Source organism: Rhinatrema bivittatum, chromosome 2 (genome assembly GCF_901001135.1).
Source record: "Rhinatrema bivittatum chromosome 2, aRhiBiv1.1, whole genome shotgun sequence".
Taxonomy (NCBI): domain Eukaryota; kingdom Metazoa; phylum Chordata; class Amphibia; order Gymnophiona; family Rhinatrematidae; genus Rhinatrema; species Rhinatrema bivittatum.
Window position 1 is genome coordinate 60,507,284 of NC_042616.1, and position 26,726 is coordinate 60,534,009.

The 26,726-nt window shown below is 46.6% G+C and overlaps 1 protein-coding gene across 5 annotated transcripts in view; it reads left to right on the forward strand.

Moving 5' to 3' along the window:
- LOC115084005 (tubulin delta chain-like) overlaps positions 1 to 26,726 on the forward strand; it is a 193,534-nt gene that overhangs the window by 38,746 nt on the left and 128,062 nt on the right. For all 5 annotated transcript variants that reach the window (XM_029588249.1, XM_029588248.1, XM_029588246.1 and 2 more), the window contains one exon: positions 22,235 to 22,296. In XM_029588249.1, coding sequence (XP_029444109.1) covers positions 22,235 to 22,296 — 62 coding nt within the window. The remainder of the gene's footprint in view (positions 1 to 22,234; positions 22,297 to 26,726) is intronic.

Here is a 26,726-nt window from a genome sequence, read left to right on the forward strand (position 1 = left end):
AGAAAAAGGATCAAAGCCATTCTGTGTGCACCACAAGGTAAACCTCTTCCATTTAGAGTGGTAAGATTTCCGCGTGGAAGGCTTCCATGAAGCTGCAAGGACTGATGCCAGTAGAAAGATTGAGTGGTTGTAGAATCAACCTTTCAACATCCAGGCCGTCAGAGATGGGGTCTGGAGGTTCGGGTGGCGTAACTGGCCGTGATTCTATGTTATGAGGTTGGGTTCCGTGCTCAGGCGAATGGGATCCTGGACAGAGAGGTCGAGAAGTATGGGAAACCAGACTTGACGTGGCCAATATGGGGCTATGAGTATCATGGTGCCTCGGTCCTGTTGTAGCTTTACGAGGGTCTTGCTTATCAGCGGAATCGGAGGATACGCATATAGCAGACCTCCAGGGACAGGCGAAGCCATCCATGGTTGGTGCTGTCCAGTCCCTGTGCAGGGAGCAGAAGCATTCCACTTTGCGGTTCTGCTTGGACGCAAAGAGGTCAATGATTGGCTGACCCCACCGGTGGAAGATTCTGCTCTCAACAGAGGGATCTAAGGACCACTTGTGGGGCTGGAAATGTCAGCTGAGGCGGTCCACCAGTGCATTCTGTGTGCCTGCCAGATAAGTGGCTTGCATTAGGATTGAGTGCAACAGGGCCCAGGCCCAAATCTGCACCGCCTCTAGGCAGAGCAGATAGGAGCCCGTGCCCCCCTGTTTGTTCAAGTACCTCATTGCAACTTGGTTGTCTGTTTGGATCAAGACTATCTTGTTGGAGAGGCATTCCTTGAATGCATAGAGGGAGTACCGCATCGCCCGAAGCTCCAGGAAGTTTATCTGACAGTTGCTTTGGTTCTTGTCCAAGTCCCTTGGGTTTGAAGGCTTTTGACATGGGCTCCCCAACCTAGGTTGGAGGTGTCTGTGGTTAAGGTTACCTGAGGAGCTGGTTGCTGGAAGGGTAGACCTGTTTGTAAGTTGGACTTGTGCATCCACCAAACAAGAGACAAATGAATTTGACTGGTTATGTGGACAAGGGACGTAAGCAGCTGAGTGGCTTGATGCCATTGAGATTTATTTTTTTTTTATTTAAAAACTTTTCTATACCGTCGCTAAGTAATATACCATCGCAACGGTTTACAAATAGGCACATAGACTAAGGTAAGTAAATGTAGGATATCTTACATTCTAACAGGTGCCAATAAAGTTCGGTTACAATTTCATAAATAAAATCATTATTTGAGTAATGTTGGTCAAGTCCAGGTATATTATTGAATTACTATCGCTTTGAAATATTACTTCTTAAAAGTAGGATTGATTAAATTCATTCTCATCTGCATTACCTTGTACTTTCGTTCTCTACCCTCCACACTCTTTAGTGAAGGCTTTTTTAAAGAGCCATGTTTTTAGATTTTTCTTAAAAGTTTTGAGATTATTCTGTAATCTGAGTTCGGGGGGGCATCGTGTTCCATAGTATGGGCCCAGCCAATGATAAAGCCCTTTCTCTCACTTGGGTTAATTTTGCTGACTTTACTGAAGGGATTGTTAGCAGTGCTTTGTTTGCTGAGCAGAGGTTTCTTTGTGGAACGTGTACTCGTAAGTCTCATGGCTAAGCATGCCATTGGGGTGACATGGACTGTTGATGCCATGTGGCCGAGTAACGTGAGCAGTTGGCAAGCTGAGGCTGTTTGTCGACCCCGTGGTTGCTCGGTCGTTGGGTAAGAAGCCTTTGGCTACTGTGGTGTTTAGGTCTATTCCTATAAAGGAGAGATGATAAGATGGTGTCAAGTGGGATTTTGGGTAGTTGATCAGAAATCCCAGTGAGTGCAGGAGCCGTATAGTGAGACCAAGGGAGTCGAGGGCTCCTTGTCTGGACTGGCATTTTATGAGCCAGTCATCCAGATATGGAAAGATGTGTACACCCCTGTGGCGTAAATATGCAGCCACTACTGCCAGGCACTTGGTGAACACTCGGGGCGCTGAGGCCAGGCTGAATGGCAGTACTCTGTATCGATTTCGGAGCGGCCTCGGAGGGAACGGAGGCAGGCTGCGCGGCTCGGCGCACGCAGGTTGCCAATTTTGCGCAGCCTTGTGCGTGCCGATCCCGGATTTTATATAAATCTGACGTACTTTTGTTTGCGCCAGTTGCGCGAACAAAAGTACGCACGCGCGTACTTTTTTAAGATCTACCTCAGTATCTTTGGAATTTCTGTGAATGAAACACCAAACCATGTAACCCAAGTAAAAAAAAATTCCTATTAGCTCCTAAAGGCGAAAAAAAAAAAAGAGAAGTTGTGTGACAATGTCATACACTTACACAGCTGTCTCCATGTTTGCAATACTGGTTTCATGAATAGGTTATCCTTAAGATTGGAAAACAGTTTCATAAAGGGAGCTACACGTGGCAACTCAAGAGGCAGGATTAAAGCACTTTCCATCCATGTTTAATTGTGTATGAGGTATATGATAAGAGGTGTACATTAGCCAGTCTCCTAAGTGCCTCAGCTTACACAGTAAATGATAATATTTTAGGTTGGGGAAAGCCAGGCCACTCTGGTTTCAACTTTTCATTAATATATTTAGAGCAATTCTTGAAATGTGCCTTTTTCACAAATATTTCCAAATAATTCCAGCCATCAAATTAAGTTCTTTTTTACTCAAATAGACAGACTGTGACAGTTGTCGACCTTGAATTGCCCCAGAAATGAGTGGTCTAGCATCAGGAGAGTCGCATCCAGTCTGCTGACAGTAGACGGTCTTCTATCTAGGCTGCATTGAACCCCCAGGTGCTGTTAGCTGGTGTGGCATAAGAAACGAGTACCCCCCACTACCAAAAAACCTTCCTCTAAAATATTTGACTTAAAAGGTACAGATTTTCCCACTAAAATGACAACACGAGCACTTCCTGAGCCTGAAAATGCATAAAATAACTCACCCACCTATTGTGACTTAAGCTTTTGGTGCTTATTGTCATGGAAAAGGTACAGAGAAGGGTGACCAAAATGATAAGGGGAATGGAAAGCCCCCCCTATGAGGAAAGACTAAAGAGGTTAGGACTTTTCAGCTTGGAGAAGAGACGGCTGAGGGGGGATATGATAGAGGTGTTTAAAATCATGAGAGGTCTAGAACGGGTAGATGTGAATTGGTTTTTCCCGTCGATAGCAGGAATGAATTAGCCATGCTGTCCTGGGATCTGTCAATCAGGTCCGGGAGGCGGAGCTTGACAAAGCAGAGGTTAGCTTTTTTGTCCCTCTGCGGCTGCGCGTGGGTTCCCGCGCAGGAAGTACAGATTCTCCTCAGTCTGTTCTTTCCGCGCGCGGGATCGCACGCGGAGCTATTCTCTCCTCATGTCGAAATCGGGCTTCAAACGCTGCTGCTGTGGAAAGGTGATGTCGGTCACGGACAATCATGACCGATGTTACCGCTGCCTCGGCAGTAGTCATGATGTTCCGAATTGTCAATTCTGTGCGAAAATGTCTCCGAGGGCAAAGAGACAAAGGGCCTATCGGCTCCAAGAGCTTTTGAGTACCTCGGAACCCTCAGATGTCCACTCCTCACCGGGACCGGTGAAGAAACTAAAATATTCGACCCCAAGATCAACAGTGTCGGATCCGACTAAACAGGTACAAGGGAAACAGGGCACTGTAACTCCCGAACTTCTATCCCCTTCGAGCCGAGACCCATTAAAAAATAAAGAAAAAATGGCGCCGAAAGTCTTAGGCCGTGACAAGGCGCAGACTAAAATATCTAAGTCACATAGACCGGGGAAACCACGGCGCCATGACACACTGCGCCATGCGCCGCAGACATCTTCTATGGCGCAGGGGTCTTCCCACACGGCGCCGAAGGAACAATCACCGGCGCGGGAAAGGACCAAAAAGCCAACGGCGCCGAGTACGGCGCGGAAGCATCTGACGCCGGATATGAAGCAAAAGCCAGCGGCGCCGAGTACGGCGCGGGACCCGTCGGCGCGGCAGCCACCGGCGCCGACTATGGGACGGCAGCCATCGGCGCCGAGTACGGCGCGCCAGCCATCGGCACAGAGTACGGAGCAGCAGCCATTGGCGCAGAGTACGGAGCGACAGCCATTGGCGCCGAGTACGGCGCGGGATCCATCGCCACCAAGTACTGCGCTTCAATCAGTGGCGCCTCCTACGACACTGGGACCGTCTTTGGCGCAGGAGCCGTCGTCAAAGGAGCAGTCGAAACCTTCGGTGCCGAAGAGAACGCAAAGACACCAAAGTTCAAAGAGAAACAAAAACCAGCAAAAATACCATCTCAAAAGGTATCAATGGAACAGTCTAGGGGGCGCTCAGCCATAAAGTCATCTGACACGTCTCATAGACATACCTCAAGATCAAAATTCACATCCCCAAAGGGAGCTTTCGTCTCTGAACAGACGGAAAGAAGACCAGAGTTATACTCTTTGTCAGGCAAAGAACAACTCAGGGAACAATCTCGCAAACGAAAACATAGTTCCTCATCAAGAGACTCCAGAGATAGACGGTCATCTTGCTCTCATCATGAGTCGCGGAAGTCACACCAGTCAAAAACAAAACACCACGTACATGGGCAGAAGTCTCATCATAGACACCATGACGGAACAAAAGGTAGCCCAGACACTTCCAGATCGTCCTGGAGATCCCAATCACGAGAGACACAATCTCCAATTTATGTGACATCTTCCCAAGCATCTTCCCCGTCAAAACCTTCGGACGTAGGATCACATTTGGCCGAACCAGCTAAGAAACAACGAAAACCAGATTTGTCACAAGCTTCTAAAGATGCCTTTTGGCAATTATCGCAATCCTTGGCTGGCTTCTATAGCACGTTGGAATCATCCTTTGCATTAGGGAAAGCACCCTCTGATACTGACGCACAGCCAAAGTCGCCTCCTCCGAAGACCGTACCAGAAGACGCACCATCCTTGCCTGAGGGGATAACCCCACAACCCTCCCCAACACGTTCCACCGTGCCGGAACCATACGACTCCATCACTGATTCACCCAATTCGTCAACGGGATTTCCCTCCGACGTACCAGAAGGACAACAAGAGCCTTATTCGCCACCTGAAGACCTATCTTACCCTCGCTTTTTGGAGAAAATGGGTAATATACTCCAATTAAATTCCAAAAGGAACCGGACCCCAGGGCTGAAACCCTTGGGTTATTAAAAATATTCGACGTGCCTGGGGAACCCACCACGCTTCCTCCACATGATCTCCTACATCGGCTTTTACTTAAATCATGGGAGACTCCACAGTCAATACAACCAGTGTCACTGAAATCGGACATAAAATTCCGCATCAAAAAGGAAACCCCGTATGCGCTTCCACAATTGCAACACGAATCTGTCATAGTGGAATCCGCAATGCAAAGATTTAAAAAATCAAAACTTCATGCCACCTACCCCCCTAATAAGGATCACAAACTCCTAGATGAGATGGGTAGAAAGATTTATCAGAACGCCATGCTGACTACACGTATTATGCACCATCAATTTTATATGGTGCAGTATATGTACGAGTGCATCCAAGCCACAAAAGGCTTACTAGCCACAACGCGTGAACAAATGCCCCAGACACTACATGATATGGAGGAATGCTCTAGGCACCTCCTCCGTTCCGTATACGAGGGCATGGAAACATCATCGAGAGCTTCAGCGACTGCAATAGCAGCACGTAGGACGGCGTGGCTTCGTTCAAGCTCTATAAGAGACGACGTCCATGAAAAACTAGCCAATCTCCCTTGCACCGGAGAGCATCTATTTGGTACTAAACTACAGGAAGCGGTGGGGAAGCTGAAGGAAGAAGCGTTGGCAGTACAGTCGTTACAGTTCCATCCGACGTACCAAACCTCAAGGCGCTTCTACCAGTACCCTCGTAGATCCTCCTATGGACGAAGATCATATAGGTCGTACCAGGGATATCGCCCTCAAACCTATCCTAATTATCAAAGGCAACAAACACAACATCAACAGCCTCAACTACCACGTAGAGGCAAACCACGGGCACAACGTCAGCAAAGCCAACAACAGCCTGTGGCCGCCAAGCCGGCACAGTCTTTTTGAACCTAATGCCACTACCACAACCGTCACTACCGCCAGGGAGGATCCAATCTTGTTTACAAATGTGGGACCACATAACATCGGATCAATGGGTTCTGGACATTGTAAGCCAGGGGTATCGTTTACACTTCCGAACGAAACCAACCCTACCCCAATTCGCGTCTACCAGAAATACGAGGACTCATCCACAACTCCAACAGGAAATAACCAACCTTTGCCAATCAAGCGCCATTGCGCTCCTCTCCAGGATCCACCACAATCGGGGTTTTTATTCACCCTATTTCCTGATTCCCAAGAAGTCGGGGGGCCTGCGACCCATCTTAGATCTCAGAGAGCTCAACAAATTTCTAGTAAAGGAGAAATTCAAGATGGTGTCACTGAAATCAATCCTTCCCTTATTACAACCCAGCGATTGGATGTGTTCCATCGACCTGAAAGATGCTTACACTCACATTTCAATTCACCCCTCTTCTTGGCGGTACCTATGTTTTCGTTACAAGCAGAAACATTACCAATACAGGGTACTCCCCTTTGGACTGTCAGCGGCACCCAGAGTGTTCACCAAATGTATGGTAGTGGTGGTGGCACATCTCCGAAAACAGGGGATGACGATATTCCCATATCTAGACGATTGGTTAGTAGTGGCTCAGACCAAGGAACTCCTACTATCCCATCTACAACAGATCCTTCAATGCCTGCAGCAATTAGGACTAGTAGTCAATTTTCAGAAATCTCAGCTCCAACCGACGCAACAACTCCAATTTATAGGAGCGTACCTGGACACTATACAAGCCAGGGCATATCTGCCGCACGACAGACAACTTCAGTTACGACAGCTCTTACAGAGTTTACAGACGAAACAGGTAACAGCGGCACGCCGGGTGCTAGTAGTCTTCGGCCACATGGCAGCCGCCAATTTCTTAGTTCCCAATACCAGATTACACATAAGAAGATTACAGTGGGGACTCAAACGACAGTGGAAACAACACTCGCAACCTCTCTCGCAACTGATCAACCTTACCAAGGATATGAAAAGAGACATCTCTTGGTGGCTCCTACCGTCCACATTAGTGAAAGGAGCTCTATTCCAACCACTCATTCACAACGCAGTCCTAACAACAGATGCTTCCCGGAAAGGATGGGGGGCTCATCTGGAGGTCTACGAAACGCAGGGCCTGTGGACGTTACCAGAACAAACTCTACAGATCAACCTGCTTAGAACTTCGAGCTATTCGCCTAGCCTTACAAGCATTCCAGACATTCTTGCGAGGTCGCCGAATCATGGTGTATACGGACAATCAAGTGGCGATGTTCTACATCAACAAGCAGGGAGGCTCGGGGTCCTGGACACTATGCAAGGAAACATTGCAGATTTTCCAGCTAGCACATCAACAGAGCATGCATCTACAAGCAACGTATCTACCCGGTATAGTAAATACAAGGGCGGACAGATTAAGTCGAGTTTTTCATCCCCACGAGTGGACCCTCAACGCAGAAGTAGCACTACAAATATTCAACAAATGGGGAACGCCAACAATCGACCTGTTTGCTACAGAACACAACACACAACTTCCCCAGTTTTGCTCAATACATCCAAGCTCCATCAGAACAGCGCAGGACGCCTTTCTGATTCCATGGTCACAAGGCCTTCTTTATGCCTTTCCACCCATTCCCCTCATCACCAGAACTATTCAAAAATGCATAGCCGACAGAGCACAAATGATACTCATTGCTCCGGCCTGGCCACGTCAACCATGGTACAGCTACCTCCTTCGCCTCTCCAGAGAAGAACCGATCCGGCTCCCGTCTCGTTCGGACCTTCTCTTTCAGGATCAGGGGACCCTACTTCATCCGCTACACTCTTCCCTCCACTTGACAGCCTGGAGACTGACAGGTGGTTACTAACACAACAAAAAGTATCTCATAAGACACAACTTATACTTCTAGAATCCAGGAAACTCTCCACGAGATTGAACTACAGTTATAAGTGGAGAAGATATACCACATGGTGTACGTCACATCACATCTCGCCGGTGGACTGTACACCACACCAGTTGTTAGACTATCTACATACCCTTTATGAAGCGGGATTAGCGACAGCTTCTATTCGCGTCCATTTGAGCGCTATTGCGGCCTACCATAGACCTTATAATAATGTCACATAGCAGCTCATCCTCTTCTCGCTCGCTTCTTGAAGGGAATGTTACACATTAGACCACCTTCCAAGAAACCAGCGATTCCGTGGAACATCAATATAGTTTTGGAACAATTGATGCATTCCCCATTCGAACCTATGGAATCGGCTCATATTAAATACCTAACCTGGAAAGTGGTATTTCTGGTCGCAATCACTTCCACGAGACGGGTGAGTGAACTTCAGGCACTAGTACACTACGAACCCTACCTACAATTCTTTCATCAAAAGGTAGTCTTGAGAACACATCCATCCTTCCTACCTAAGGTCATCTCCCAGTTTCATATTAATCAAACTATTGACCTACCAATTTTTTTCCCAAAGCCACACGCCAATGACCGCGAAGCATTACTTCATACCCTGGATTGCAAACGAGCGCTAGCATATTACAGGAATAGAACGTCGAACTCTTCACGACCGTCACAACTGTTTCTCTCCTTTGATTCTAACAGACCAGGTACACCGGTCACAAAACGGACTATAGCAAGTTGGATAGTACAATGCATCCAATTCTGCTATGCCAAGCAAAACATACCTCTACTTCAAAAGCCAAAAGCACATCAAACACGTGCCCTTTCCACCTCCTGGGCACATCTCAAACATGTTCAGCCCATAGACATATGCAAAGCGGCAACATGGACTTCCCTACATACGTTTACGGCACATTATTGCTTGGATCAGCAAGTCTCAACGGACACACAGTTAGGTCAAACAATCCTACAGTCCACAACAGCTGACACCAAGTGATTGCCACCAGATAATACACGTTAAAGGAACAAATAGATTAAACGTGAGGGGAGCTTGTGACTCCCAGGACAGCATGGCTAATTCATTCCTGCTATCGACCGGAAAAAAACAAGTTTGCTTACTGTAAACGTTGTTTCCGTAGATAGCAGAATGAATTAGCCATGCTGACCCACCCTCCTCCCTGGCAATCACAAATATTACTCAACCATTAATGCTTAATCACAGACTGAGGAGAATCTGTACTTCCTGCGCGGGAACCCACGCGCAGCCGCAGAGGGACAAAAAAGCTAACCTCTGCTTTGTCAAGCTCCGCCTCCCGGACCTGATTGACAGATCCCAGGACAGCATGGCTAATTCATTCTGCTATCTACGGAAACAACGTTTACGGTAAGCAAACTTGTTTATTTACTCTTTCAGATAATAGAAAGACTAGGGGGTACGTATGAAGTTAGCATGGGGCACATTTAAAACTAATCGGAGAAAGTTCTTTTTCACTCAACGCACAATTAAACTCTGGAATTTGTTGCCAGAGGATGTGGTTAGTGCAGTTAGTATAGCTGTGTTTAAAAAAGGATTGGATAAGTTCTTGGAGGAGAGAAGTCCATTACTTGCTATTAATTAAGTTGACTTAGAAAATATCCACTGCTATTACTAGCAACAGTAACATGGAATAGACTTAGTGTTTGGGTACTTGCCAGGTTCTTATGGCCTGGATTGGCCACTGTTGGAAGTGGGGTGCTGGGCTTGATGGACCCTTGGTCTGACCCAGTATGACATGTTCTTATGTAGTTTAGTCTCCTGTAACAAACTGATGTTGGTTTAGTATCTGTAGTGCTTGCAATATTTTATAACGCTTAAGAACAGATGCAAATATTCCAAGTTCCATTGAACTGTATTAACCATTCTCATTTTCACTATCAGTGATCAGTACTTTCAAGAAAAGAACCCAAAATGTAACCCTGAGCTCAGGGCTTATTTTGTATACAAAAAGGAAGTGGAACTATGGAGTGGGGGAGGTTCAGCAGAGAGCAAGGTAAGGGCCAGGTGTGACCTGTGCGAAGGGATGGGGCCCGGATGTGAACTCTCCCAATACACGCCCAAACCCACTCTTCACACTTTTCCTTCCTCTTTGCCCCAGTCATGCCCCAGCCCCCAATTAGTGCTCGACCCCCACAGCCATCCTTCACCCACCAGAACTACTACTATTACTACAACTTAACATGTTTATAGTATTTCATCACACAACTGATTTACACCATTGGCTGTGTTCCACCTCCTCAGGTCCTGGTAAAAAGGTGGCAGAACACCATTCTAGGTAATTCCACCAGACTGAAAGCTCTGGGTAACAGACACAAAAAGGAGTTGAATTAGAAGTTTGAAATTTGTGAGCAATAGCTTAGTAGCAGCATTACTGCTGTCAAGTTTCAAACTTGTGCTAATTCAACCTCTTTTTGTGATTGTTCTTTGTGTTGCAGTGTCTGCTTCAGGATCACACCCTCACTTCCTTTTCCCTGCAGAACAGGAGCGGAAGGGATGGAATAACAGGCGGGGGAGGGATGCTTCAGGTTGCTTCAGGCTGCCTGGAGGGGAGATCCTGGAGGAGAACACCCCTGTCGCTCTGCCTCTTAAAGTTGAAAAGAAGTGGTAAAACTCTGTTCCAAGCTGTTTGACCACAAAATAAGGTCTGCTTAGAGTCCCCCAATCCAAACTCCAGTTGAAAACAGAAAACAGTTGACCTTCATAATGTTCCGAAAACCTTGTATTTCATATCTCCTTTGCTTTGAAGGTTTTAGCCCCATAGAATATCCCACATTGAACCCCATCACTTAACCCATCCCTGCTACCCCATCCAACCCCTCACCTCCCATTAACCCCTAACCCCCAATGAACCAGACCCTAAGACCCACCATCAGTGTGGATGAGCCACTGTAATTCTGTGAATGGGGGGCCCTCCCTCTTCCCATTATTTAACTGCCAGCCCGAAGCACAGGAAAAATAATATAATAAACAGTAGCATTTCTTGGTGTATAAATCAACCAAGAAAGTAAATCTCTAAAAAATTATCCAGGCTAGTTCATTATGAATTCAAGAGCTGTGAAATGCAAAACAGTAATTATTTGCCATTATTCACATTGATCATATTAAAAGTCTAGCCCATATATATCACATAAATAAGATCAGATGAAGCTTCAATGATAATGAACAATCCTAATCATTTCTGCTCTCCTATACAAAAGAACATGCATCATAAGGCTTCAAACTGGGTCTGTATCATGAAGCAGATCAAGCATTGTATCAGCCAAATTGAATTCAAAGTAGTATAGAAACATAGAAATGACGGCAGAAGAAGACCAAACGGCCCATCCAGTCTGCCCAGCAAGCTTCACACATTTTTTTTCTCATACTTATCTGTTTCTCTTAGCTCTTTGGTTCTATTTCCCTTCCACCCCCACCATTAATGTAGAGAGCAGTGATGGAGCTGCATCCAAGTGAAATATCAAGCTTGATTAGTTAGGGGTAGTAACCGCCGCAATAAGCAAGCTACACCCATGCTTATTTGTTTTACCCAGACTATGTTATTCAGCCCTTATTGGTTGTTTTTCTTCTCCCCTGCCATTGAAGCAGAGAGCTATGCTGGATATGCGTGAAGTATCAGTTTTTCTTCTCCCCTGCCGTTGAAGCAGAGAGTTATGCTGGATATGCGTGAAGTATCAGTTTTTCTTCTCCCCTGCCGTTGAAGCAGAGAGCTATGCTGGTTATGCATTGAAAGTGAAGTATCAGGCTTATTTGGTTTGGGGTAGTAACCGCCGTAACAAGCCAGCTACTCCCCGCTTTGTGAGTGCAAATCCTTTTTTCCACATTTCCTCTTGCTGTTGAAGCTTAGAGCGATGGAGTCACAGTAACCATGTGTATGTTTATTGAATAAGGGTATTATCTCCAGGCAGTAGCCGTCATTCTGGCGAGCCACCCACTCTTCATTGACGGCCTCTTGACTTTATGGATCCACAGTGTTTATCCCACGCTCCTTTGAAGTCCTTCATGGTTCTGGTCTTCACCACTTCCTCCGGAAGGGCATTCCAGGCATCTACCACCCTCTCCGTGAAGAAATACTTCCTGACATTGGTTCTGAATCTTCCTCCCTGGAGCTTCAAATCGTGACCCCTGGTTCTGCTGATTTTTTTCCTACGGAAAAGGTTTGTCGTTGTCTTTGGATCATTAAAACCTTTCAAGTATCTGAAAGTCTGTATCATATCACCTCTGCTCCTCCTTTCCTCCAGGGTGTACATATTTAGATTCTTCAATCTCTCCTCATAAGTCATTTGATGAAGACCTTCCACCTTTTTGGTCGCCCTTCTCTGGACCGCCTCCATCTTGTCTCTGTCTCTTTGGAGATACAGTCTCCAGAACTGAACACAATACTCCAGGTGAGGTCTCACCAAGGACCTGTACAAGGGGATAATCACTTCCCTTTTCTTACTCAATTTTCCTCTCTCTATGCAGCCCAGCATTCTTCTGGCTTTAGCTATCGCCTTGTCAATTTGTTTCGCCGACTTTAGATCATTAGACACCATCACCCCAAGGTCTCTCTCCTGCTCTGTGCATATCAGCCTTTCTCCCCCCATCGAATACACTTCTCCTTTCTTTCCTATCCTGTGGATGTCTTCAACCAGATCTCTGTCCAGCTCTTCCTTTTGGTTTGGAGGCCTGTAAACCACTCCAATAAAAATGGATGCCCCATCTTTTTTTAAGTCGGCCCATAGTGCTTCTTCATTGCCCCATCTTCCTTGCAGCTCAGATGCTTCCTTGCAGCTCATCTGATGCTCAGATGCTCAGATGCTTCAGAACCTGAAGCATCCCTCCCCCGCCTGTTATTCCATCCCTTCCGCTCCTGTTCTGCAGGGAAAAGGAAGTGAGGGTGTGATCCTGAAGCAGACACTGCAACACAAAGAACAATCACAAAAAGAGGTTGAATTAGCACAAGTTTGAAACTTGACAGCAGTAATGCTGCTACTAAGCTATTGCTCACAAATTTCAAACTTCTAATTCAATTCTTTTTTGTGTCTGTTACCCAGAGCTTTCAGTCTGGTGGAATTACCTAGAATGGTGTTCTGCCACCTTTTTACCAGGACCTGAGGATATTGTTTCTGACATAAAGAGCCACTCCTCCCCCTTTCCTATCCTCTCTGTCCTTCCTTAACAAGTTATAGCCTGGTATTGCCGTATCCCAGTCTTGAGATTCCGTAAACCACGTTTCCATGACAGCAACAATGTCCAAGTCCGCCTCCACCATTAGGGCTTGCAGATCTGGGATTTTATTACCCAAACTACGAGCATTTGTGCTCATAGCTTTCCAGCTTTCTTTGTTCAGGTTACTGCAGTTCCTGGACTCCTTTTGTGACCTATTTAGTTGAGTTTTGTTATCCACTTTTCTCTTTGCATTTGTGCAAGGGAAGAGATTAGTGCCTCTGATGACAGAGTCATCCATCACCGTGAGCTTTTTTCTTTGGTTTCTGATCTGGAATTTCTGTATGCATTGGGTTTTTTCTCTCTTTTCTGATAACACTTCAATCTTTTTCTCAAGGACTTCTTCAGAATTTAATACAGAGAAGGCATTTTGTACTTGTTGCACTTGATACAGTGTGTGTCTCCGGAACACAGGTCTAATTCTACCAGAGCCCACTGTAATACTTTTTAAGTTCCTTAATGGCCTGTGTGTGTGGGGGGATAGAGTTGTGGACTGCGCAGCTTTCAATAATGGGTGTCTGTGTGTTACAGGTCTTATCCTACCTGAGCCCACAGTAAATCTTTTTTTTCTTGAGTTTTGGTTATTTAGTGGTAAGGGGAAATTATTTCATGAATAATGTACAGTGGCTGAGACTCTCTTTATTGAAGCTAATTCAGCTTTAAAGTCATCCAGCTCCTTTTCCAAGGTAGAGAGTTTTGAACAAAAGGGGCAAGCCTTAAGTTTCCATATGATTACCCTTAATATAAAGGCTCCACAGCAGTATATTTAACTAATGAGTCAGGCTGCTTACTTCCAAAGCTTAGTAACATTAAATGTCAAGTCTCTCAATCATGAAAGTGATATGGGTGTGTCTTCAGTCACCCGGAACTCAAACATTTATGTATCTAGAAAGAATAGTAGGTCTAATAAAGTTGCATCCAAATTAAGACTGAGCTTTCCAATATTCGCCTCCCTGTCACTCAGCAATAATGGAACTGTTTCCAGTCAAAGCTTGCTAAAATAAAGCCTACATCACAAAGCTTTAATCTGGGCCTAAGTCTTGAGCAAAGTGCATTCTACCTCAGTGGCTCAAATACAACAGGTTTCTCCTTCTTGATCAACCATAGCCTCAATGGAAATTGAGATTGAAATGAATTTTCCTTTTTGCTAATTGCACACAGATAAGAGAAAAAAACTACCCTTTTTGCCATATCCAATAATGAATAGGCTTGAAATAGCAAGATTTTATATCCTTTATACATCAAATTGCCTTTCGTTCTGTAGGCTCTAAGAATATCTACTTTGAGTGCAAAGTTTAAGATTTTTCAATAACTGTCCGAGTACACATACCGAGCCTATGGGCTCTTTCCACTGTCGGCCATGTTTATCCCCCAATTGTAAATCACTTATAAGCTGCAACAGAAGCTTAACTGGATATCTTTGAAGATAGAACTGAAAATTGGCTAAGTTAGCTATATAACTCAGGTCCACCCCAGGTATGCCTCTTTTTATCCTGTTGGATTTTAGCTAGGTGAATGTTTCAATATTCAAAAACTTGCCATTTAGCTGGATAACTTGTGAGTTATTTAGCTAAATGCCTTTGAATATTGGCTTCAATAAGTCCATGCTGAGCCATCTGGGAATTTCTGTCTGCATTCCTGTTTCTCCTCAAAGAAGAGACACTTGCAAGCAAATTATGATGTTGCAACCTATAGCCATTAAACAGAAAATACCTTGCTTTACTGTTCTGACACTTAGGCGCTACGCGGGCAGAGGGGATTCAAGCACTACTTTTCTGATCAGATGCATAATCAAATTTAGCCTTGAGTGCTGTAGGCTACAAGCTATGCTGTTATAGGCTGCTGGGTCAGTTTTGTGATATTGTTTTCATTCTCTATCATGGAAAGGTTAATATCTTGAATTAACATGAGATATATGTAAAATCAATAACATGATTTAAAAATGAACCTATTATAGTAATATTAAGACACCAAGGATCAGTTCTGTAGGGCAGCAAATGGGTCAGTTTTCAGGGTATTTCTAATTAATATCCATGAGACAGATTTGCAAGTATCCTGCCTTAATTGTATGCAGATCTGTCTCTGCATATTCATTAGGGTTATCCTGAACACCAAACCTGTTTGTGGCCTTAAGAGCTGGAAATGAATTGTCCTAGACTATAGGTGAAATGGTCATGACAATAGTCTTCAGAATTTTGGGACAGACTGCCTTTAACCTCAGGACAGTGCATGTTCTAGTGCATGGGTAGGCACTCTAGTCCTCAAGTGCCACAAACAGGTCAGGTTTTCAGGATATTCATAATGAATATGCATGAGAGATATTTGCATGTATTATCTCTATTATATGCAAATATATTTTATGCATATTGATTGTGGATATCCTGAAAACCTGACCTGTTTGTGATGTCATAGGACCAGAATTGCTTATCCTGTCCTGGTGAACAGATGGAGCACTGCTTGTCATGTCTTAACTGTATGCTAATGGCTTCTGCCATAGCTTTCTTGGCTAAATTAGAGGCATTTTATTCTTTATCCCAGGACAAGCAGGATGATAGTCCTCACATATGGGTGACTTCATCGATGGAGTCCTGACACAGAAAAACTTCTGTCAAAGTTTCTAGAAACATTTGACTGGCACACTGAGCCCACTGAGCATGCCCAGCATGCCATGATATTCTCAGCCACAGGGGTCTCCCTTCAGTCTCTTTTTTTTTCTGCGTTGCTGTAAGCCTCATGTGATAGGAGCTCTGTGAGTTTTCCTCACGGAAAATATAACTTTTCAGTCACAAAATTGTCTGCTCTGGTCTCCCTTCAACATATGGCTCAGTGAGTACTTTTTGAGTCGGTTTTCGGTCGATTCCAGTCACCTTTTACTTGGTACCCACAAGCCATCGACTGTTACCCAGCCCATTTATTTACCATTGCCTCAGGATTCAAAAAATGTCCAAATTGTACCCGAACAATGTCGATAACAGACCCACATGACGTTTGCGTTTTATACCTGGGATCAGACCACGATGTCCGTGCATGTACTACCTGCACCCAGATGACACCGAAGGGCAGGCATGCCCGTTTGGATAAAATGGAGGAGCTGTTTAAAAAGATCACTCCATCGTCATCTCTGACATTGTCACCGAAGAAATCAACACCGTCTGTTGAAAAGCATTGAGGAAAGAAAAAGGCTGATGACCGTCCATCAGCAGCCCCATCCGGATCTTCAATAGCATCTTCATCGATATCCACTAGAGAGCATCGTGAAAAGAGACACCATCTACACCGTTCTGTCTCTGTTCCATCGGGAGAAACAGTATCCACATTGGCACTGAAGGGCATTGAGCCGATGCCGAAGCGGATCTGGGTATTAGAGCCGCCATGCCCCTCTGTACCTGAGATACCGAGGCGCTCTCCACCAGGGTCGGTGTCAGATACTGTGCCACCAACGCTCTGTTGTGGAAGTGCCAGTAGTGCCAGTCTTACCTTCTCCTGTGACAGTGGACACAGTCCCAGTCTCCAGGGAAGAAGTGACTTCCATGGTTCAACAGGTGATCATCGAGGCTTTTAAAAAATTCCAGCCTCCTTCGATGCCAGCACCGGTACATTTACCGGCACCAACGTCAGAACCATCGATCTTTCAACCTCTGCTAAATAGAATCGACACCTTAATCGGTGTCTTTCCAGCACCGATACCAATGCCTCCGATGGCTCCCCCGATGCAGCCATCGACACCATTGATGCTTAAAAATCCACCGATGATTCCTTCAATTTCTATTCCAGGCTCATCGGAGGATGATGGAAGGGACTCGGATTTCTTCCCTGGGCCATCGGGTCTTCAAAACCCCCCTGCACCTTCATTACCTTTGATGCCACTCCTGGATCCATTGATGCCTTTACAACCTTGTCCATCGGGTGATGCCGGCCATCGATGCCTTTCGATTCCCCATCGATGCCTTTTCTGCCTCCTTCAGTACCAAAGCAGATTCCAAGTCAACCATCGAAGTCTGCTTCTAAAACAAAACATCCTCTTCCAAAAGACAACTTGATCCCTCTAGATCACATTTTCAGCCTCACTATAGTCCTTGGGAGGATGTAGACACTGACACTGATACTGAAGATTTAGAATCAGAACCTTCTCCACCAGAAGAGAGAAGGAAGTACCCTCTTGAGGACCTATCCTTTGCAAACTTCATAAAGGAAATGGCAGATGCAATTCCCTTTGAATTGCTTACTGAAGAGGATACAAGACACAAAACTCTTGAAGTGTTACAATTTGTAGATGCACCAAAGGAGGTGATGGCGATACCCATTCATGAAGTGCTTCTGGAACTTCAGCATCGATTATGGGAACATCCTTGCTCTGTACCTGCTGTAAACAGAAGAACAGATACAACATACCTGGTCCAACATACCTGGTCCAACATACCCCAGGTTTCCAGAAACCACAATTGCCAGTTGAATCGGCTCAGAAAAAAGCCAGGAAGCAAAAACTACACTCTTCTGCCCCACCAGGGCAGAAGAGTGTAGTTTTTAGATGGCTTAGGAAGAAAGTTTTTAGATGGCTTAGGAAGAAAGGATTTTCAGGGATCCATGCTAGTGTCCAGGATTGCGGCATACCAGCTATATATGATGCAGTATCAAAGAAACTTGTGGAAACAAGTTCAAGTTATTGGTGATAACCTCCCTGAACAACAACAGTTGTCACTAAACACTTTGATTGCCAAAGGCCTCGAGTCCGGCAAACACGAAGTATGGGCAGCCTATGACTCCTTTGAAACATCCGCCCATCTGTGAGCCGCTGGATTCAGTGCATGGAGGTGGGCTTGGCTCAAGGCCTCGGACCTCAGGTTAGAAGTCCAAGAGAGACTGGTAGATCTCTCATGTACTAGACACAATCTCTTCGGAGAAAAAATTCAGGACACTGTCTCCCAACTAAAAGATCACCCCGAGACACTCCGTCAGCTCTCCAGATTGCCATCGGATCAGCCATCCTCAGTATGAAAACTCACCAGAAGGGACACTAGGGGAGGCCCTTCTATAGGCCTAGAAGGTACTATCTACCTACTTCTTTGGCACATCCCTACCGTCCACCACAAAGAGGACGTCCACGCCAGCCAAAGCATGCAAAAACCTAGCCACCTCCACCATCAGGACCAGCAGCTGGTTTTTGAAGAACATCAAGAGAACAGAAGCCTCTCCATCAATCCCATGCCCCACTTACCTGTAGGAGGTCGACTCTATCATTTCAAAGACCAATGGTGTCTCATCACCAAAGATCAATAGGTATTAGCCATACTGAATTGGGGATACCATCTCAAATTCGACACAATACCCCCACATTTTCCACCCATCCCAATTTGGACATGCACTGTCATCACATCTCAACTTCAAGTAGAACTCTCAACCCTGCTGACTACCAGGGCTATCGAACCAGTTCCCCGGTCTCAACAAGGCAAAGGGTTCTATTCCCGTTATTTCCTAATCCCAAAGAAAACAGGTAGCCTTCGCCCCATCTTAGACCTCCGCAATCTCAACAAATTTCTTCAAAAGGAAAAGTTCCAGATGGTATCCCTGGGAACCATTCTTCCTTTGCTTTAACAGGGAGATTGGCTCTGTTCTCTAGATCTTCAAGACGCCTATGCACATATACCTATTTCCACACAACATCACAAGTACCTATGATTTGTCGTGGGAAAGCATCATTACCAGTATCGAGTCCTGCCATTCGGACTCTCCTCTGCACCTCGAGTATTCACAAAATGTCTAGCAGTGACTGCTGCACATCTAAGAAAAAACAGCATTCATGTTTTTCCCTACCTAGACAATTGGCTAATCAGGAGTCCATCCAGACAGGTAGCTCTGTCTGCCTTAAAAAGCACAATAATGCTATTACACTCCCTGGGATTTCTAATCAACTATCAAAAATCCCACATTGAGCCATCTCAGCTCCTCACGTTCATCGGAGCAGACCTAGACACCACAGTGGCAAAAGCTTTTCTTCCAAATAACCATGCCAACAATCTAGCATGCTTGGCGAACTCTATAACCCACTGCCAGTTTGCCTCTGCCCATCAACTTCTAGTGCTACTAGGACACATGGCATCTACAGTACATGTTACCCCTATGGCGAAGTTAGCCATGCGAAGAACTCAATGGACTTTGAAATCTCAATGGTTTCAAGCTTTCCAACCACTGTTATACACAGTTTAAATCACCCACCAATTACGCCTTTCGCTCCACTGGTGGACAAACCAAACTGCCTTGAAAGCTGGTCTACCATTCCAGCAATCAACTCCACAAGTCATCTTGACCACGGATGCCTCCAACTTGGGATGGGGAGCACACGTCAACAGCCTTCAAATACAAGGTATGTGGACTACGCTCGAAATGAAGTGTCAGATAAACTTCTTAGAACTTCGAGTGATGCGTTATGCCCTTTATGCCTTCAAAGACTGCCTCTCAAACAAGACTGTGCTGATACAGACAGACAACACAGTAGCAATGTGATACATAAACAAGCAGGGAGGTTCGGCTCTTATCTGCTCTGTCAAGAAGCAGTAAAGATTTAGGCCTGGGCTCTCGAGCACTCCATGCATCTCTGAGCAACTTATCTGGCAGGCATACAAAAGTCCTAGCAGACAATCTCAGTCGGCATTTCCATCCCCACGAATGGTCTCTGGATTCCGGTGTAGCGAGCAAAATCTTTCAACGCTGGGGTTGCCCAACCATAGACCTCTTTGTGTCCAAACTGAATCATAAAGTGGAAAGATTCTGCTCCCTCCACGGCCATCGACAAACGTTCCCCAGGGATGCATTTGCTCGCCCCTGGAACACAGGACTTCTATATGCGTATCCTCCGAGTCCGCTCATATCTAAAACTCTCATGAAGCTACAACCGGACAGAGGGTCAATGATCCTCATAGCCCCTTACTGGCCTCGACAAGTATGGTTTCCCATACTCCTCGACCTCTTGATCAGAGAACCAATTCGCCTGGGCACAGCGCCCACTCTCATAACTCAGAATCAGGGCAAGTTGCGTCATCCCAACTTGCCAACTCTTGCCCTAACAGCTTGGATGTTGAAAGCTTAATTCTGCAACCACGTAATCTTTCAACTCAAGTCTCTAAAGTTCTTGTAGCTTCACAAAAGCCTTCCACACGTAAATCTTACCACTCTAAGTGGACCAGATTTACCAAGTGGTGCACGCAAAAAGGTTTTGACCCTTTCTCTTGCCTCACTCCTTCTTTATTGGATTACCTGTGCCACCTTTCGGATTCTGGTCTCCAGACATCCTCTGTGCGGGTACACCTAAGTGCCATAGCAGCATACCACAAGGGAATAGGGGTGCACCGATAACTGCGCAACCCCTAGTGAGTCGATTTATGAGGGGCTTACTCCACCTTAAGCCTCCCATTCGACCACTGGTTACTGAATGGGACCGAAATTTAGTGCTAGCGAGGCTCATGCGATCCCCGTTTGAATTTCTGCACTCCTGTGATGAAACATTTCTTACATGGAAAGTATTTTTCCTCGTAGCCATTACTTCTGCTAGGAGGGTCAGTGAGTTACAATCGCTTGTCACATACTCACCCTACACAAGGATCCTGCATGACAGAGTAGTCCTTCATACTCACCCCAAATTCCTACCAAAAGTGGTAACGGATTTTCACCTCAATCAATCCATAGTCTTGCCTACTTTCTTTCCAAGGCCACACTCTCACCAGGGCGAGAGAGTTTTGCACACCTTAGATTGTAAACGTGCGCTAGCTTTTTACGTGAACCGCACTGCAGTCCATAGAAAATCCACCCAACTCTCTGTTTCTTTTGACAAAAAAAAACCAGGAGTTGCAGTGGGAAAACAAACTCTCTCCAACTGGCTAGCAGACTGTATCGAATTCTGCTATGAAAAAGCAGGCATTCCTCTCCAGGGGCGAGTAAAAGCACACTCAGTAAGGGCTATGTCAACATCAGTAGCACACTACCGTTCTGTGCCTATTGCTGATATCTGCAAAGCTGCAACTTGGAGTTCATGTCACACCTTTGCAGCACATTACTGTTTGGACAAGGAAGGACAACAAGATTCCGCCTATGGCCAATCTGTCTTAAAGAACTTGTTCCCAGTTTAATACCCAACTCCTTCCACATCCAGTCTGCTGTGATTTCAGGCTGCCTCATTTTTTCCAACATCGCACAAGTTGTTGTGCCTGTTGCACAAGTTGTGCGCTGTTGGTCAACAACAAAGATGACTCAGCCTGTAGCTTGCTAATCACCCATATGTGAGGACTATCATCCTGCTTGTCCTGGGATAAAACAAAATTGATTACCTGTAATAGGTGTTATCCCAGGACAGCAGGATGTAGTCCTCACGAAACCCACCCGCCACCCCGCAGAGTTGGGTCCAATACGTTTTATTATTTTATTTTTTCGCTCGCATTTTTTATTGCTACAAACGAGACTGAAGGGAGACCCCTGTGGATGAGAATATCATGGCATGCTGGGCATGCTCAGTGGGCTCAGTGTGCCAGTCAAAAGTTTCTAGAAACTTTGACAGAAGTTTTTCCGTGTCAGGGCTCCATCGATGATGTCACCCATATGTGAGGACTACATCCTGCTGTCCTGGGATAACACCTATTACAGATATGCAATTTTGCTTTCCTTCAGGTATCAAATTATTCAAATTGGAGTTTTTACTCTAGAACATTTGTGTTGCCACATTTCTAAGTGTGCCATGCATGAGATTATGTAAAATTGTTACAGTTTGCCATGACACACATCACTATATAAAACAGCAGTGGTCAGATGGATGAATTTTTTTCCACCCCTTTCCAACAGGAAATTTGGTACCCTGTTAACCCATTATGTCCCAGTGTCCTATTTAAAGGATAGCTTCTTAAAAACTTTGGGACATAATGGGTTAAGACTCCTCGCCCCTCTACACAGTAAGGAATTTAATTGAAACGGAGCTGACCTTTTCCTTATCTGTACTTTTATTTTCCTTGTTGCAGTGTTTTCAGAGACTCCAATCTTATCCTGGGACAGAGTGGAAGAGGCAACAACTGGGCCTATGGTAAGAGGCAGTGTCTCATTGTCCCATTGTACATTTTCTTGCCATCAGAGGTTACCAGCCTGACATTGTGGATAGAGATGAATGAGAGCTTGTGATAAGGTTTGCTCAATTGAATCAGGGTCAAGGAATGGCTTGACCTTGCTCTAATCTTGTTCTGATATATACAGGGTGAGAAGATCAAACTGGTAGGAGGAAAGGTCTACTGGCAAATGATTTAAAAGAAGTCTAGAGAATTGATTTCAAGTTAGCCTCTGTCACTGACTCAGTGTGACCCTAGGCAAGTTCACTTTGTCTCCTTGTTCCTCTGGATTTGGAATTTCTGATTTTGACCTTGGCTTACTGTTCATATTGGACCTGCTTTGTGTTTACATACATGGTAACAGTAGATGACAACAGAAAAAGACCAATCAGCCCATCTAGTGTACCCAGTTATTCTTGTCCATCCTTCTAAGGATGCCAGCTATAGAGCATGACTGCTTGTAAGATATCACTTCTTGTCCAGGACAGATTTTATCATCTTCATTCTTTGTGTCCTACCATTGTAGGCAGATGAGCACATAAGATCTCCTATTTAGTTCACATCCAGGAACCCTCTGTTAGGAAAACTGGGGTGAGAACCAGTAACTGCCAGGCCAGAGGCAACTTCCTAAGCAAGGAGCCAGGAAAGCAGATAAGTGGAACCAGCAGCATAAATAGAGTTGATGACAAGACAGACGAATAAGACCTCACCAGCTAGAGTGAATTGGTCAGGCCAAGAGTGGAGCCGTAATAGAGGCCTGCATTTAAACTCCAGAGAGACTCAAGTGTTTGCTAACACTGTTCAGCTTCTGGGATCACTGGTTCTGTCCATTGTTCTATCAGCTCCTGAATTCCTGAACCTGATCTTCATCTGAAATCTGACTCCTGGATCCCTGATACCAGTCTTCTCCTGGAGTCTTGGTTCTGACCTCCTGGTTCTAATCTTCACTCTAGACCTGATTTCTTGAATTTTTTCCCCTATCTGACTCATTAATACAGTCCTGGAACCCTAAATTCAGTCTTTGTCCAGAACCTGGCTCTCGCACTCCAGACTCTGGTCTTTACTGAGAACCTGGCTTCTGAACCTTGCCACTTGGTATATCACTTTGGAAGCAGGGGCCCCAAGCAAGACCAAATCCAGACACTCTGCTCCAGACTTTCAGGTATGTCACCTGCCTCTGGCAGTCCTAACAACTTCCCATGTCTAACTACAAAGCTTTGAAACAACCTAAATAGCTACAAATACTTCTGTGGCTGTTCACCAAACATCCAGTTTCCTAGGTCCCCTGTGTAGCCTACCAGACAGACCTGGGTGGCAATATGAGAGCCTACATTTCTGCTAAGACTTCTAGATATTCCTGTACTTGCAGCCTGTCAGATAGACTCGGCTACTAGTCAACTGTAGCCTGCCAGAGAGTCTTGACTGTGGTTGCCTGCATTTGTGTAAGGACTTTTTAATATTTCATATTACTCACTTTGGCATTTATTCTGGCAGCTCCAAAACTTGTTCTTGAATCATTTGAGTAGGGTACTATAAACTTATGCCGCTAGATCATGCTTCTACTATCTCTTTACTATTTTACAACTAAGGGTCCTCTGTGCTTATCCCTCGTCTTCTTGAAGTCTGTTACTGTTTTAACCTCCACCACTTGCTCCAGGAGGGTGTTTCATGCACCTACCATCCTTTCCATGAAAAATCTTTTTGTGATGGTGCTTCTGAGTCTGCTCCCTTGGAGCCTCATGTCATGAACCCTTATTCTAAATCTTCGTTTCCATTGTGCATTATTAATACCTTTCATGCTTTTGTCTCTCCTCACCTCTAGATCCCTACGTTCCTTTCCATAGGGTTTCTGGTGCAGAACTCTTACTATTTTGTAGCCCTTCTATGGATTACCTTTGCCTTATCTATCTCCTCACCAATGATCTGTACAACGGTATAATCGCTTCCTATTTGCTACTAGTTATGTTGCTCCCTAAGCAACTTAAGTATCTCTACTAGGTCACCGCCCTTGAAGTCATTGGATAGCATCATCCCAAGGTCTCATACCGCACCTTCTGATTTCTGCACCTCAAATGCATAACTCTGAATTTTTTAGTACTGAAACCCAGCTGCCAGCTCCTCCAGCTTTCTTACGTTATTTCTTTATAAATACCCTTTGGTTAAAAGTTAGGGATGTGCTTTCATTTGAAATTAAATAGAAAAATTACCTTTTTCCCTGTACGTACCTGGATCAGTCCAGACCGTGGGTTATGTCCCCAATCCAGCAGATGGAGTCAGCCCAAAACTTCGAGGGGGCGTCACCATAAGTACTACTACCCCCTCTGCAGGAGTTCAGTATCTTCTGACTCCAGCAGATGGAGTCAGCCCAAAGCTTCGAGGGGGCGTCACCATAAGTACTACTACCCCCTCTGCAGGAGTTCAGTATCTTCTGACTCCAGCAGATGCGAGTAGGGGAATCTGGGCTTGCTCCCGATTTCCTGTAACCTATTCTCTTTTTTCCCTTAGTTGGAATATTTCTTCTCTGTCTCTGTCTTGTCTTGGATCAAGTTGTGCTTTATTTAAAAAAAAAAAAAAAAAAAAGCTAACTAATTGATTAATTGGGGAGGCGGGGCTCCTTCCTTGTGCTGGCTCTCTGTCTCCTTTGTTTCCTCAGCACGGCCTGTGTTCTTGCCGGGGTAAGTTGTTTTTCTTGCTTTGCTGGGCTGTAGTTTTTATTTTCAGCGGGCTGAATTACGACTGCCGGTGTGACCGGCCTACCAGCAATTTTCCTCGCTCCCGCGGCCATCTTGTGCGCTCCTCGTGGGCTGCAGGGAGCAGGGTGCTCGTCTTCAGCGGGTTGCGAGGCCAGGACAGGCCCCCCCGCGGCGCCGCTTGTTTTCTCCGCGGGTTGTGCAGGCCGTCCGGGCCCCCCCGCAGCGGCGCACCGTCTCGCGGCCCCCCCCCCCCCCCCCCCGCCCTGAGACTCACCGAGGGACTTTAGTAGCCGGGGGTGGTTCCTCTGAACGCCGGATATGCCGCGGCCGTCGCGTTGCTCGGCCTGCGGCGAGCCCGGCTCGCGCATCTCCAGGGAGGGCATCTGTGCCAGGTGCCTCCCAGGGGGGGAAGGCACGTCCGGGCCCCGCACTCGGTTTCCATTGTCAGCTTTGCCCGGGCGCCGTGGGCCGGCCCCTCCCCCATTCTTGGCGGGAACGGCGGCCATTTTGCACGCGCTGCGACGCGAGGAAGATCGGACAGCGCTGGGGGATGGGGAGGCTCCAGGGGATTCTCCCCCGAACCTGCTTCCGGAGGAAGATCCGGAGCTGGACTCACAGGAGCAGGGCCCCCCGGGTTTTTCCCCCACGGAGATTCCCCCGAGTAGGCCGGGGTTCTCCCCAGAGTTTATTCGTTTGATGCACACAGCATACCTGCAGGAGCTGGCAGCTCCCACGGGGCCTCCGCCCCCCAAACTACCGCGCCCTTCGTCCCTCTCCTCGGCCCCCCCCCCTCCGGGGGGCGTGGGGGCCCCACAGCTCCCCACAAACGTCCGGCTTCCTGTGGGCTCGGGGGTGGCTGGCTCGGACCCAGTCTCCCCAGGATCGGACCCTGCCGGTTCGGGACAAGGGGAGTCGACCTCGGAGGGAGAGGATCCACGCACGCTGCGACTATTCCAGCGGGAAGAGCTGGATGACCTAATCCCACAAATCATTCAGGGGTTGGACCTCGATCCCCCGCCGGACCCGCCAGCTCCAGTCGCGCCCTCGGTCGTCACTTCTTCGAAGAAGGGGGACCCGGTCCTGGCGGCTCTTCGTCCGCGGGCGCGGGCTTTTCCCATCCACGAGTCGTTCCTGCAACTTCTCACTCGGGAATGGGATGCCCCGGAAGCTGCGCTAAAGGGCAGCAGAGCCATGGAGAGGCTGTACCCGCTGCCGGAAGATTTTCTAGATCTCATCAAGGTACCCAGGGTGGACTCCGCGGTGACGGCGGTCACGAAAAGGACGACCATTCCGGTGACGGGTGGAGCGGCGCTGCGGGATACGCAGGATCGCAAGTTGGAAGTATTCCTCAAGCGGGTCTTCGAGGTCTCCGCAGTGGGACTGCGGGCAGCGATGTGTAGCTCTCTTGCCCAGCGAGCCAGCCTTCTCTGGGTACAGCTACTGCTCACTTCCCAGGTGCTGCCTCCCGGGGAGGCCGCCCAGGCGGATCGGCTCGAAGCCGCAGTGGCATACGGGGCCGATGCCTCCTACGATCTATTCAGGATCCTTGCACGCTCCATGGCCTCGGTAGTGGCGGCGCGCCGACTCCTCTGGCTCCGCAACTGGGCAGCGGACACGTCCTCCAAGTCGAGCCTGGGTTCCCTGCCCTTCAGGGGTAAGTTCCTGTTCGGAGAGGAGCTGGACCAGATCATCAAGTCGCTGGGAGAAAACGCGGTCCA